The sequence below is a fragment of the Elephas maximus genome, chromosome 8 (genome assembly GCF_024166365.1).
Source record: "Elephas maximus indicus isolate mEleMax1 chromosome 8, mEleMax1 primary haplotype, whole genome shotgun sequence".
Lineage (NCBI taxonomy): Eukaryota > Metazoa > Chordata > Mammalia > Proboscidea > Elephantidae > Elephas > Elephas maximus.
The window spans coordinates 101930260-101945361 of record NC_064826.1 but is presented as its reverse complement, the minus strand read 5'-3'; the positions used below and the strand labels follow the sequence as shown (position 1 = coordinate 101945361).

The following is a 15102-nucleotide window of genomic DNA, read 5'->3' as shown; positions in this document are numbered from 1 at the left end:
TGATTAGAAAATGTATACAAAGCTGTCACCTATACATTCTGGAGTTTAGTGGCATTCTGAAAGTGAGGTACACATTTGTTACTTTCACAGCAGCATAAGGGAGTACCTTCCGGGTAACTGTGTGCACAAGATTCTTCCACATCAAGCCCTGGTGAAACCTAAGCAATGATGCTACTGTTATTTAGGAAATTCTAGGTCACACAAAAGAAACCCCCAAACTGACAGCTGAAAAGATTTGGATGTTTTTAAATTTCTGGTGAAGATGCCCAGGTTGATAAATCTGAACTTCGCATGTTCTACTGTAAACATCAAATAACACCATGAACTTTTTTTTTTTTTTTTTTTTAAAAAGGAAGTTTATTGGTCTTTAAATGGCTCAAATTGCAAATAAACGATTTGGGTAGTGGCATCAGCCTAAGACATATGATGCATCTTTGTCAGTTGGCTTCATAGCACCTCAGTACCCAGGAGAGGAAAGGTCTCAAAGCAAAGTCACAATGTTAGTGGTTAGGACCCCTGGTTAAATAAGACTGCAATGAGTACACATTAAGATCAATGGGCCCCCACTGGGCCAGCGTTACACGGGCAATTTTAATTCTGCACATGGCATAGCCTATGAAAAATATGAAAGATGTACATCTCAAACCCTTGAAGGACAAATATTTAACATGACAAGCCAGATGTAATATCTAAAGAGCTGAGTTCCTAAAATGCCTATTTCTGTTAACTTTACATATATACCAGTTACCTGGAATCTTTGACCTGTTGAAATTAGGACTGAACAAAAGAAGATAAACTTTGTTGAATCAACTGTCCTACCCTATTCTAAAAAGGAAAGAAATCTAACAGTGGCATACTTCCCATTGAAATTACGTTACCGTATAACGTGCTACAATTCTTCCAGTGGAGCAAACACCACACAATGGTGACAGAGCACACTGGCCTAATGTTTGGTCTGTGGATGCCAAACACGTTTTCTGCATTATATACACGGGTTGGGCTGCTTGATGTTAACGTTAGGAAAATGTAGCTGCAGTGTTCTTCATTATGAACACAAACAACTACAGACACCCCTAATAACTCCCATATTGTCAAACTGTTACCTCATGAGTACGAATTTAGAAATCGACGGTGGCGAGCATGAATATTTTCCCAAAATGTCCTAGTGCAAAATGCATTAGAGCATTATGGATGTTTTTCCCGTGCCCTGCTCCAAGGAAATGAAAAACTTAATACTTCCATGCTCACCACTTGCAGAAGGGGATTTCCAGGGACCAGCACAACTGGTACTGAATCCTTGTACAGTCTAAAATCATCTTACAAGTTTCTGCTGGCCCTTCATTTTAAACTACCTTATAGTTGTAGGGTCACTAAGAGTCAGAATTGACTCGACGGCAATGCGTATTGTTGATTAAAAGCAATCAAGGAGCTCTGGAACCTTATTTTCAAGAACCAGAGTATGGCACACATTTTAAATTGGGACAGATTCCTAGCAGACAGTTATTTCTCAAGGATCTTCTATACAAAAGCTGTACTCGATAGTAGGCATATATTCTCTCACCAGGACACATGGGGTAACGAGCCCATGAAGCCAGGGAGGACACATCCAGGATAATGTAACTGGGTACTTTTCGGTTTTTAAATTAAGGCATATTCAAACATTTTCAGGTACAAGTTTACACCACTTTTCTAACTTAATCACCAGGTAATTAATGCAGGTTCACAGATGAATTACTCTCAATTTAACAATATGCAACAACCATGCCAATCACTTTTTCTTCTATATTTTGCATAACAGTGGTTAAAAAAAAAGTGGTACAGTTTAACTATCATGTTCACAATTGTCATTTTTCAAGGCAGTAGAAGACCAAGACATTTTAAAATGATATAAAATTTAAGATTTATAATAAGCCAGAGGAATTAGCCTTTCCTCCCATCCGCCACCCCTATCTCACCTCTTTATTTAACAGTTCAAGAAAGACTGGCCTCGAAACTCAAGCTCACACGCTACATTCGGGACCGTGATAAATGGAGGCAATTATGAAATAGGCGGCACGTTTGCTTCTTGGTGAAGCCACACTAATTTCTTTTTTAAGTGAGTTTGACTTTCAGCGCAGTTCCAATTCATGCTTTTAGTGATACATAACAATTTCCAAAATCTTTAAGTAATTTCAGTCAATTGAACCTTCAATGGCAATGCTTATAAATTATATTTATTAGTATGGTCAAGATAAGAAAGGAGTTTGGGCTTTGATTATAAAATGCAGCATCTTTCTCTGATTCTCTTGGCTAAACTTTTCCTCTTCTTTTTTCCATTCTTTTCTTTGCTGTCTTCCATTTTTCTGGCTCGAATTTCCCTCATTAAGTCAAAAAATACCTAGAAAAAAGAGAATGATGTAAATAAAGCAAACAGGGACAATGTGCACTTAGTAACTACTCAAATCACAGCAGTAAAACTTGGTGCAATATTAAGAAAAACTTTTTTTTTGGTAAAAAATGTTCATATGATACAATCTGACCTTTCCATCCCCATTTTAACATAACAAAAATGCACTCCAAAGTGATGACAAAGTGATGGACTGCATTTGAGTAGTTAGCAAGAGTATTTTATTAATTCATATTTAATAGTCATTAATTTATGCTTTATAAAAATTTGTATTTAATAACTATTTATTATGTTTAATAACTTTTCTTTTGCTCCATTTTTAGAAATGTTTCTGAGGGAAATGGGTGCTTTATCGTTTTGACACCAGGCACTAGAAAACAGCTTTCTTTGTTGCACTGTATTTGCAAATTTATCAGTTTTTGTCTGCTGTCTAGAAACTGGCAGAAGATGAGAAACACTAGCAGAATAATTCAAAAGTTACTAGTACAATAATTCAAAAGTTAAGTAACAAATGTTTGCATGCACACAGATGAGGACTGGAAGGAAAGCACTCACACTGTACACAGAGTTATGAGTGTGTGTGATAAATGCATGAATAACTTATAAGGCCCACAGTCTTGCATTCTGGGTTTAAAAAAAAATTATTACTACTTAAAAAAAATTCACTAAGAATAAAAACGAACAGATATAAAAAAGAGATGACGAATGCCGTAAGTAAACAGATGTGTCTATGTACTGACTGATGTGCCTTTTCTGACATGCCTCCAGCTTTCCAGTGGAAACTCTGAGGAAAGCAAGATACAGAATAGTAAAGATGGAGGGCCATCTGTGTGCATACAGTAGGAACACATATGTATTGGCTTCCATCTGCAAAAAGAAATATTTGAAGTATGAGCCCAAAACAAATCATCATTTTTATTTTCAGGAGGAAGGGAACAGAGTAGAGAGAACAGTGAAGTGTCTCTGAACATACCTTGTTATGTAGTTTCTACTTTGGAAAATAAATGTTTTACATATTCAAAAATAAAATTAAAAACAAAAAAGTAATCCCTAAAAACTGAAACTCAAAACAAATGAGCCTAGCTGGATGTCAAAGTGGTGAAATAATCACACACAGGAAAGAATTATTTCAAGGGACTTTAAAACCCAGCTTGTGGGGTATTCACCTTAGAATAAATGCTAAGGACAAAAATAAAAACAAAAGCAAACAAATTAAAAGCAAAACTTAAACAGAAAACAAAACAAGAAAAAGAAATCTTAAACTTCACTGAGTAGTTTATAGTTGTTAATAGTAATACTGGTATTGCTCTTTTGGAAATACTTTATATATGTTGAAAGATAATGCAAGTTAATGATTATGTTAATATGGTTTAGGAACCAAGACTTTCAGTGTAAGAGAAAAGATATAACTATAAAGCTATACAAAAGATATAACTATAAAAATACTGTACTGTTAAATTTGAATTGGAAATAAGAGTATTATCTCATGACTTCCCCCCCCCCCCATTAAATACGTATTTCCTAGTACTGGTCACTGAAAAGGCCATGAATTAATGGAAACCCAAGAGCAAGGAACGAGTTAGTGCCCAGACTGTGGTCTCTAAATATATTCCTACCAAAAGGAACCAGAGTTTCTTAGATGAATAGCTGATTCCTATTCTGGAGCAGGAAACAAAATTTAAGGCAGAAAGCAAACAAACTATCAAAGACTAATGGGTTGAGTCAGATGAACGAACACAGGTCTAATACCAAGGGATGCCACTGGTTAAAGAAGGAAAAAATTAAGGACTCCCGCCCCCAGGGGAAAAAAAAAAGAAATGCAATAGACTGAAGCACAGTGATTATATAAAACCCCATAGTTCCTGCCCCAACTTGCTGCAGTTCTGCCTCCCTGGGCACTGGGATTTCTGAATGCCTCTGCTTTAAATTCACTTCTGGAAGCCTCCATACTAACGGTAATTATAGTATTCCCAGTACTACTTTTTGGTACAGATACATCATTATGTATTGCATATTATAGTAAGGTTTAGTTTCTAATTTTAGATGATATCTGCAATAAACTTCAAATGAATTCATATTAGAAACTGACAAGGTCATTTTGATTAGCAAAAGCAGTGGGAGACTTTCAGAGTCTGCATCAGCTAATTTAATTAGGAAAAGCTACAGGAAGCTCTGTTTCAACTGTCAAGCGGGAGCAAATAGGTAACTAGGGATAGGAATAAGAAACCAGTTTTAATGAATTTAGACAAATGATAATCCCCCAAACACACAGCTTCTTCTGACTTCCTTTGATATAGACATTATAGGGCAATCTGGTATGTATAAAACTTGCTCTTCTAATTCCAGACTAGAGATCATAGGAATCCCCCTTCTTCCTACATAAAATAAAACCAAACTAGACAAAACAAACAAGGTTGGCCTGTTTAGCTCAGAGTATTTATGGTTGGAAACCTATATAAACTTATTTAGAACTGATCAGCATCTCTCTAAAAAGCATCATGGGCTGTTAACCTAAATCTAAAACTTTCCCTTCCCCAGTTTCTTCATTTTAAGTACTCAGCAGCTCCTAGTTCAATGGATTTCCAAACGGATTAGGGATCTACTATAAACGCCAATACAAAAAGAAAGTAAAAAATTATGTACATATTTTTTAAGGTTTAGGATGGAAAAAAGTTTTTCTAAGCAACCTACAAAACCCCAAAGTCACAAAGGAAAACACTGACAAATCCAACTACATAATCTTTAATTTTTCCATGGCAAAGGACAAAATAAAAGACATGGTACAGATTAGGAGACTATTCACAACAGATATAAACGGACAAAGAATTAATGTCCTGAATATAAAGTGGGTTCATGAATCAAAAAGATAAACAACTCCTTAGGCAAACAGGCAGAAGAACATCATTTCACAGAATTCACAGAAGACATGCAACTGGCCAATGAATCAATGACAAGATGCTCAGTCCATTAGCAATCAGGGAAACAAATTGTAACAATGATTTATCGATCTGATTAGTGATTAATAAAGTCTGGTTTTAATTGGTGCTGGCAAGGCCATGGGGGTAAGACTTCCTCACATACTGTGGGTGGGTGTGTAAGGACAGCCTTTTTAGGGGGTGACTTGTCATTATCAAAGTTTAAAACGCACTCTTCCTTTTTATTCTTGCATGGTGCAGTCAGAAAGTTCCCTGCAGTATAGTTTGTAATAGAAAAAAACTGCAAGCCGCCTGTCTCAGTTATCTAGTCCTGCTATAAGAGAAATACCACAGGTGGATGGCTTTAACAAAGAGACATTTATTCTGTCACAGTCTACGAGGCTAGACGTCCAAATTTAGGGTGCCAGCTCCAGGGGAAGGACCTTGTCATCAATCTTCCCTGGTTCAGGATCTTCTCAATGCAGAGACCCTGTGCCCAAATGACACGCTATTCTCCTGGCTCGTATTTCATGGTGGTATTTAGTTTTTTTTTTTTATGAGGTCCCCAGGTCTCTCTACTCGCTTCTTTTTTAATTCAATCCCTCTCCTTTTTTAAAATTTTTATTGTACTTTAGGTGAAAGTTTACAAAACAAACTAGTTTCTCATCAAGCAGTTAGTATACACATTGTTCTATGACACTGGTTAACAAACCCACGACATGTCAACACTCTCCCTTGTCAACCCTGGGGTCCCTATTACCAGCCTTCCTGTTCCCTCCTGCCTTCCAGTCCCTGCCCCAGGGCTGATGGGTGAACCTCAGCAGTGACCACATTACTGAGCTGAAAGGGTGTCCAGGGGCCATACTCTCAGGGTTTCTCCAGTCTCTGTCAGGCCAGCAAGTCTGGACTTTCTTTTTGAGTTCAATTTTGTTCTACATTTTTCTCCAGCTCTCTCTGGGACCCTGTATTGTGATCCCTGTCAGTGCAGTCAGTGGTGGTAGCCAGGCACCATCTTGTTGTACTGGACTCAGTCTGGTGGAGGCTGTGGTAGATGTGGTCCGTTAGTCCTTTAGACTAACCTTTCCCTTATGTCTTTAGTTTTCTTCATTCTTCCTTGCGCCCGAAGGGGCGAGACCAGTGGAGTATCCTAGATGGCTGTACATAGGCTTTTAAGACCCCAGATGCTACTCACCAAAGTAGAATGTAGAACATAGTCTTTATAAACTATGTTATGTCAGTTGAGCTAGATGTTCCCGGAGACCATGGTTGCCACAGCCCTCAGCCCAGCAATTCAGTCCTTCAGGGAGTTTGGATGTACCTATGGAGCTACCATGACCTTGCCTTGTACAGGCTGTGCCGGCTTCCCCATTATTATGTACTGTCTTATGCTTCACCAAAGTTTCCATCCACTTAGCTACTGTCTATCAAGTGTTTTTCCATGCTCACCCCTCTCCTCCCTCATAACCATCAAAGATTGTTTCTTTTTGTATGTAAACCTTTTCATAAGTTTTTTTTTTAATTAACTTTTATTAAGCTTCAAGTGAACATTTACAATTCCAATCAGTCTGTCACATGTAAGTTTACATACATCTTACTCCCATCTCCCACTTGCTCTCCCCCTATTGAGTCAGCCCTTTCAGTCTGTTTCGTGCCATTTTTGCCGTCTTCCCTCTCTCTCTATCTTCCCATCCCCCCTCCAGTCAAGAGTTGCCAACACACTCTCCAGTGTCCACCTGATTCAATTAGCTCATTCTTCATCAGCATCTCTCTCCCCCCCGCTGCCCAGTCCCTTTCATGTCTGATGAGTTGTCTTCGGGGATGGTTCCTGTCCTGTGCCAACAGAAGGTCTGGGGAGCATTGCCGCCGGGATTCCTCTAGTCGCAGTCAGACCATTAAGTATGGTCTTTTGATGAGAATTTGGGGTCTGTATCCCACTGATCACCTGCTCCCTCAGGAGTTCTCTGTTGTGCTCCCTGACAGGGCAGTCATCGATTGTGGCCGGGCACCAACTAGTTCTTCTGGCCTCAGGATGATGTAGGTCTCTGGTTCATGTGGCCCTTTCTGTCTCTTGGGTTCTTAGTTGTTGTGCGACCTTGGTGTTCTTCATTTTCCTTTGCTCCAGGTGGGTTAAGACCAATTGATGTATCTTAGATGGCTGCTTGTTAGCATTTAGGACCCCAGACGCCACATTTCAAAGTGGGATACAGAATGTTTTCATAATAGAATTGTTTTGCCAATTGACTTAGAAGTCCCCTCAAACCATGTTCCCTAGACCCCAGCCCCTGCTCCGCCGACCTTTGAAGCATTCATTTTATCCCGGAAACTTCTTTGCTTTTAGTCCAGACCAATTGGGCTGACCTTCCTTGTATTCAGTGTTATCTTTCCCTTCACCCAAAGCAGTTCTTATCTACTGATTGATCAATAAAAAACCCTCTTTCTCCCTCCCTCCCTCCCCTCCTCGTAACCACAAAAGTATGTGTTCTTCTCAGTTTTTTCTATTTCTCAAGATCTTATAATAGTGGTCTTATACAATATTTGTCCTTTTGCCTCTGACTCATTTCGCTCAGCATAATGCCTTCCAGATTCCTCCATGTTATGAAATGTTTCACAGATTCGTCACTGTTCTTTATTGATGCGTAGTATTCCATTGTGTGAATATACCACAATTTATTTACCCATTCATCCGTTGACGGACACCTTGGTTGCTTCCAGCTTTTTGCTATTGTAAACAGAGCTGCAATAAACATGGGTGTGCATATATGTTTGTGTGAAGGCTCTTGTATCTCTAGGGTATATTCCGAGGAGTGGGATTTCTGGGTTGTATGGTAGTTCTATTTCTAACTGTTTAAGATAGCGCCAGATGGATTTCCGAAGTGGTTGTACCATTTTACATTCCCACCAGCAGTGAGTGTATGAGAGTTCCAATCTCTCCGCAGCCTCTCCAACATTTATTATTTTGTGTTTTTTGGATTAATGCTAGTCTAGTTGGTGTGAGATGGAATCTCATCGTAGTTTTAATTTGCATTTCTCTAATGGCTAATGATCGGGAGCATTTTCTCATGTATCTGTTGGCTGCCTGAATCTCTTCTTTAGTGAAATGTGTGTTCATATCCTTTGCCCACTTCTTGATTGGGTTGTTTGTCTTTTTGTGGTTGAGTTTTGACAGAATCATGTAGATTTTAGAGATCAGGCACTGGTCTGAGATGTCATAGCTGAATATTCTTTCCCAGTCTGTAGGTGGTCTTTTTACTCTTTTGGTGAAGTCTTTAGATGAGCATAGGTGTTTGATTTTTAGGAGCTCCCAGTTATCTGGTTTCTCTTCATCATTTTTGGTAATGTTTTGTATTCTGTTTATGCCCTGTATTAGGGCTCCTAGGGTTGTCCCTATTTTTTCTTCCATGATCTTTATCGTTTTAGTCTTTATGTTTAGGTCTTTGATCCACTTGGAGTTAGTTTTTGTGCCTGGTGTGAGGTATGGGTCCTGTTTCATTCTTTTGCAAATGGATATCCAATTATGCCAGCACCATTTGTTAAAAAGACTATCTTTTCCCCAATTAACTGACACTGGTCCTTTGTCAAATATCAGCTGCTCATACATGGATGGATTTATATCTGGGTTCTCAATTCTGTTCCATTGGTCTATGTGCCTGCTGTTGTACCAGTACCAGGCTGTTTTGACTACTGTAGCTGTATAATAGGTTCTGAAATCAGGTAGAGTGAGGCCTCCCACTTTCTTCTTCTTTTTCAGTAATGCTTTGCTTATCCGGGGGTTCTTTCCCTTCCATATGAAATTGGTGATTTGTTTCTCTATCCCCTTAAAATATGACACTGGAATTTGGATCGGAAGTGCGTTATATGTATAGATGGCTTTTGGTAGAATAGACATTTTTACTATGTTAAGTCTTCCTATCCATGAGCAGGGTATGTTTTTCCACTTAAGTATGTCCTTTTGAATTTCTTGTAGTAGAGCTTTGTAGTTTTCTTTGTATAGGTCTTTTACATCCTTGGTAAGATTTATTCCTAAGTATTTTATCTTCTTGGGGGCTACTGTGAATGGTATTGATTTGGTTATTTCCTCTTCGGTGCTGTTTTTGTTGATGTAGAGGAATCCAAGTGATTTTTGTATGTTTATTTTATAACCTGAGACTCTGCCAAACTCTTCTATTAGTTTCAGTAGTTTTCTGGAGGATTCCTTAGGGTTTTCCGTGTATACGATCATGTCATCTGCAAATAGTGATAGCTTTACTTCCTCCTTGCCAATCCAGATACCCTTTATTTCTTTGTCTAGCCTAATTGCCCTGGCTAGGACTTCAAGTACGATGTTGAATAAGAGCGGTGATAAAGGGCATCCTTGTCTGGTTCCCGTTCTCAAGGGAAATGCTTTCAGGTTCTCTCCATTTAGATGCCCTTTATTATGTTGAGGAATTTTCCTTCAATTCCTATTTTGGTAAGAGTTTTTATCATAAATGGGTGTTGAACCTTGTCAAATGCCTTTTCTGCATCTATTGATAAGATCATGTGGTTTTTATCTTTTGATTTATTTATGTGATGGATTACATTAATGATTTTTCTGATATTAAACCAGCCTTGCATACCTGGTATAGATCCCACTTGATCAGGGTGAATTATTTTTTTGATGTGTTGTTGGATTCTATTGGCTAGAATTTTGTTGAGGATTTTTGCATCTATGTTCATGAGGGATATAGGTCTGTAATTTTCTTTTTTTGTAATGTCTTTACCTGGTTTTGGTATCAGGGAGATGGTAGCTTCATAGAATGAGTTGGGTAGTATTCCGTCTTTTTCTATGCCTTGAAATACTTTCAGTAGTAGTGGTGTTAAGTCTTCTCTTAAGGTTTGGTAGAACTCTGCAGTGAAGCCGTCCGAGCCAGGACTTTTTTTTGTTGGAAGTTTTTTAATTACCATTTCAATCTCTTTTTTTGTTATGGGTCTATTTAGTTGTTCTACTTCTGAATGTGTTAGTTTAGGTAGGTAGTGTTTTTCCAAGAATTTATCCATTTCTTCTAGGTTTTCAAATTTGTTAGACTACAATTTTCGTAGTAATCTGAAATGATTCTTTTAATTTCATTTGGCTCTGTTGTGATGTGGTCCTTCTCGTTTTTTATTCAGGTTATTTGTTTCCTTTCCTGTTTTTCTTTAGTCAGTCTAGCCAATGGTTTATCAATTTTGTTAATTTTTTCAAAGAACCAGCTTTTGGCTTTGTTAATTCTTTCAATTGTTTTTCTGTTCTCTAATTCATTTAGTTCAGCTCTAATTTTTATTATTTGTTTTCTTCTGGTGCCTGATGGGTTCTTTTGTTGCTCACTTTCTATTTGTTCAAGTTGTCGGGACAGTTCTCTGATTTTGGCTCTTTCTTCTTTTTGTATGTGTGCATTTATCGATATAAATTGGCCTCTGAGCACTGCTTTTGCTGTGTCCCAGAGGTTTTGATAGGAAGTATTTTCATTCTCGTTGCTTTCTAAGAATTTCCTTATTCCCTCCTTGATGTCTTCCATAACCCAGTCTTTTTTCAGGAGGGTATTGCTCATTTTCCAAGTATTTGATTTCTTTTCCCTAGTTTTTCTGTTATTGATTTCTAGTTTCATTGCCTTGTGGTCTGAGAAGATGCTTTGTAATATTTCGATGTTTTGGACTCTGCACAGATTAGTTTTATGACCTAATATGTGGTCTATTCTAGAGAATGTTCCATGTGCACTAGAAAAAAAAGTATATTTTGCAGCAGTTGGGTGGAGAGTTCTGTATAAGTCAATGAGGTCAAGTTGGTTGATTGTTGTAAGTAGGTCTTCCGTGTCTCTATTGAGCTTCTTACTGGATGTCCTGTCCTTCTCCGAAAGTGGTGTGTTGAAGTCTCCTACTATAAATGTGGAGGTGTCTATCTCACTTTTCAATTCTGTTAAAATTTGATTTATGTATCTTGCAGCCCTGTCATTGGGTGCATAAATATTTAATATGGTTATGTCTTCCTGATCAATTGTCCCTTTTATCGTTATATAGTGTCCTTCTTTATCCTTTGTGGTGGATTTAAGTCTAAAGTCTATTTTGTCAGAAATTAATATTGCTACTCCTTTTTTGCTTATTGTTTGCTTGATATATTTTTTTCCATCCTTTGAGTTTTAGTTTGTTTGTGTCTCTAAGTCTAAGGTGTGTCTCTTGTAGGCAGCATATAGATGGATCATGTTTCTTTATCCAGTCCGTGACTCTCTGTCTCTTTATTGGTACATTTAGTCCATTTACATTCAGCGTAATTATAGATAAATAAGTTTTTAGTGCTGTCATTTTGATGCCTTTTCATGTGTGTTGTTGGCCATTTCATTTTTCCACATACTTTTTTGTGCTGAGACGTTTTTCTTAGTAGATTGTGAGATCCTCATTTTCATAATGTTTAACTTTATGTTAGTTGAGTCGTTACGTTTTTCTTGGCTTTTTTCTTTAGTTATGCAGTTGATATTCCTTTTTGTGGTTACCTTATTATTTACCCCTATTTTTCTACGTAAAAACCTAACTTGTATCGTTCTATATCGCCTTGTATCACTCTCCATCTGGTAGTTCAATGCCTCCTATATTTAGTCCCTCTTTTTGATTATTGTGATCTTATATCTATTGATTTCCCTGATTCCCTGTTATGTGTATTATTTTGTTTATTTATTTATTTTTTAGAATTAATCTTAATTTGTTTGTTTTTGTGCTTTCCCTATTTGAGTTGATATCAGGACGTTCTGTTTTGTGACCTTGTATTGTGCTGGTACCTGATATTATTGGTCATCTGACCAAACAATCTCCTTTAGCATTTCTTGTAGCCTTGGTTTGGTTTTTGCAAATTCTCTAAACTTGTGTTTATCTGTAAATATCTTAATTTCTCCTTCATATTTCAGAGAGAGTTTTGCTGGATATATGATCCTTGGTTGGCAGTTTTTCTCCTTCAGTGCTCTGTATATGTCATCCCATTCCCTTCTTGCCTGCATGGTTTCTGCTGAGTAGTCTGAACTTATTGATTCTCCCTTGAAGGAAACCTTTCTTTTCTCCCTGGCTGCTTTTAAAATTTTCTGTTTATCTTTGGGTTTGGCAAGTTTGATGATAATATGTCTTGGTGTTTTTCTTTTTGGATCAATCTTAAATGGCGTTCGATGAGCATCTTGGATAGATATCCTTTCGTCTTTCATGATGTCAGGGAAGTTTTGTGTCAGGAGTTCTTCAACTATTTTCTCTGTGTTTTCTGTCCCCCCTCCGTGTTCTGGGACTCCAATCACACCCAAGTTATCCTTCTTGATAGAGTCCCACATGATTCTTAGGGTTTCTTCATTTTTTTTAATTCTTTTATCTGATTTTTTTTCAGCTATGTTCGTGTTGATTCCCTGGTCCTCCAGATGTCCCAGTCTACATTCTAGTTGCTCGAGTCTGCTCCTCTGACTTCCTATTGCGTTGTCTAATTCTGTAATTTTATTGTTAATCTTTTGGATTTCTACATGTTGTCTCTCTATGGATTCTTGCAACTTATTAATTTTTCCACTATGTTCTTGAATAATCTTTTTGAGTTCTTCAACAGTTTTATCAGTGTGTTCCTTGGCTTTTTCTGCAGTTAGCCTAATTTCATTTGTGATGTCTTTAAGCATTCTGTAAATTAGTTTTTTATATTCTGTATCTGATAATTCCAGGATTGTATCTTCATTTGGGAAAGATTTTGATTCTTTTGTTTGGGGGGTTGGAGAAGCTGTCATGGTCTGCTTCTTTATGTGGTTTGATATGGACTGCTGTCTCAGAGCCATCACTGGTAAACTAGTTTTTCCAGAAAATCCGCTGGTACGCTGGCTCCTGGCTCTGAAGACAATCGCTGTCTCCCCGTATTTGTTCGTTCTCCGTCTCTAAATCTGTGTTTGTTGTTCAGAGTTCGTAGATTGTTATGTATGTGATCAATTCACTTGTTTTTCCGAGTCTTTGTTGCAAGAGGGATATGCGGTAGCATCCACCTAGTCCGCCATCTTGGCCCTGCCTCCTTTTCATGAGTTTTTACAGTAGTGCTCTCATACAATATTTGTCCTTCTGTGATTGACTTATTTCACTCAGCATAATGCCCTCCAGATTCATCCATGTTATGAGATGCTTCACAGATTTCATCGCTGTTCTTTATCATTGCATAATACCCCACTGTGTACCACAGTTTGTTTATCCATTCATCTGTTGATGGGCATCTAGGTTGTTTCTATCTTTTTGCTATTGTGAACAATGCTGCAATGAACATGGGTGTGCATATATCTATAAGAGTGCATGGTGACTCTTATTTCTCTAGGATATATTCCTAGCCGTGGCACTGCTGGATCATATGGTATTTCTATTTCTAGCTTTCTGAGGAAGCGCCATATTTTCCAAAATGGTTGTAATCATATTGCATTCCTACCAGCAGCGCATGAGTTCTGATCTCCCCACAGCCTGTCTAGCATTTGTTATTTTGTTTTATTGATTTGTGCCAGTAATGGCAGGGTAAGATGCTATCTCATTGTGGTTTTGAAATTCGCATTTCTCTAATGGCTAGAGATGGTGAGCATTTCCTCATGTGTCTGTTGGCCACCTGAATGTCTTCTTTGATAAAGTGTCTGTTCATTTCCTTTACCCATTTTTTAATTGGATTATTTGTCTTTTTGTTGTAGAGGCGTTGGATTTTCTTGTAGATTTTAGAGATTAGACCTTTGTCTGATTTGTAATAGCCAATTTTTTTTCCCCCAGTCTGTAGATTCTCTTTTTATTCTTTTGGTGAAGTCTTTTGATGAACATACATGTTTAATTTTTAGAAGATCCCAGTTATCTAGCTTATCCTCTGGAGCTTGTGTGTTGTTGGTTGTGGTTTGTATCCTGCTAATGCTGTGTATTAGAGCCTCTAGCATTGATCCTATGTTTTCTTCTATGAACTTCATGGTTTCTGGCTTTATATTTAGGTCTTTGATCAATTTTGAATTAGTTTTTGTACATGGTGTGAGGTATTGGTCCCGTTTCATTTTTTTGCAAATGGACATTCAGTTTTACAGCAACATTTGTTAAAAAGACTGTCTTTTCCCTATGTGATGGACTTTAGGCCCTTGTCGAAGATCAGGTGGCCACAGATGGATGGATTTACATCTGGGTTCTCAATTCTGTTCCACTGGTCAATATATCTGTCATTGTACCAGTACCAGGCTGTTCTGACTACTGTACTTGTATAGTAGGTTCTGAGGTCAGGTAGTGTGAGTCCTCCTCCTTTATTCTTTTTCTTCAGTAGTGCTTTACTTATCTGGGGCTTCTTCCCTTTCCATATAAAGTTAATGATAAGTTTTCCCATCTCTTTAAAGAATGCTGTTGGCAACTGGATCTGTATTGCATTGTATTTGTAAATCACTTTGTGTAGAATTGTCATTTTCACAATGTTGAGTCTACCTATCCATGAACATGGTATGTTTTTCTATTTATGCACAGATGTCTTTTGGTTTCTTGCAGTAGTGCTTTGTAGTTTTCTTTGTATAGGTCTTTTATATCCCTCGTTAGATTTATTCCCAAGTATTTTATTTTTTTAGGGGGTATCATAAATGGTATTATTTTCCTCATTTCCTTTTTGTAGTTCTCTCTATTGGTGTATAGGAACCTTAACTGATTTTGTACGTTGATCTTGTTTCCTGCTACTCTGCTGAATCTGTTAGTTCCCGTAGTTTCTGGTGGAGTCCTTTGGATTTTCTTAGTATCATATCATCTGCAAATAGGGAAAGTTTAATTTCTTCATTACCAATTTGGACGCCCTTTATTTCTGTTTCTTGCCTTACT

General features: G+C 37.6%; 1 protein-coding gene across 1 annotated transcript in view; it reads right to left on the bottom strand.

Moving 5' to 3' along the window:
- Positions 1 to 355: 355 nt before the first annotated feature.
- Positions 356 to 15102, bottom strand: part of RALA (RAS like proto-oncogene A) — a 97903-nt gene continuing 83156 nt past the window's right edge. The window contains exon 5 of the mRNA XM_049893500.1: positions 356 to 2377. Within this exon, the coding sequence (XP_049749457.1) occupies positions 2255 to 2377 (123 nt within the window). The 3' untranslated portion in view covers positions 356 to 2254. The remainder of the gene's footprint in view (positions 2378 to 15102) is intronic.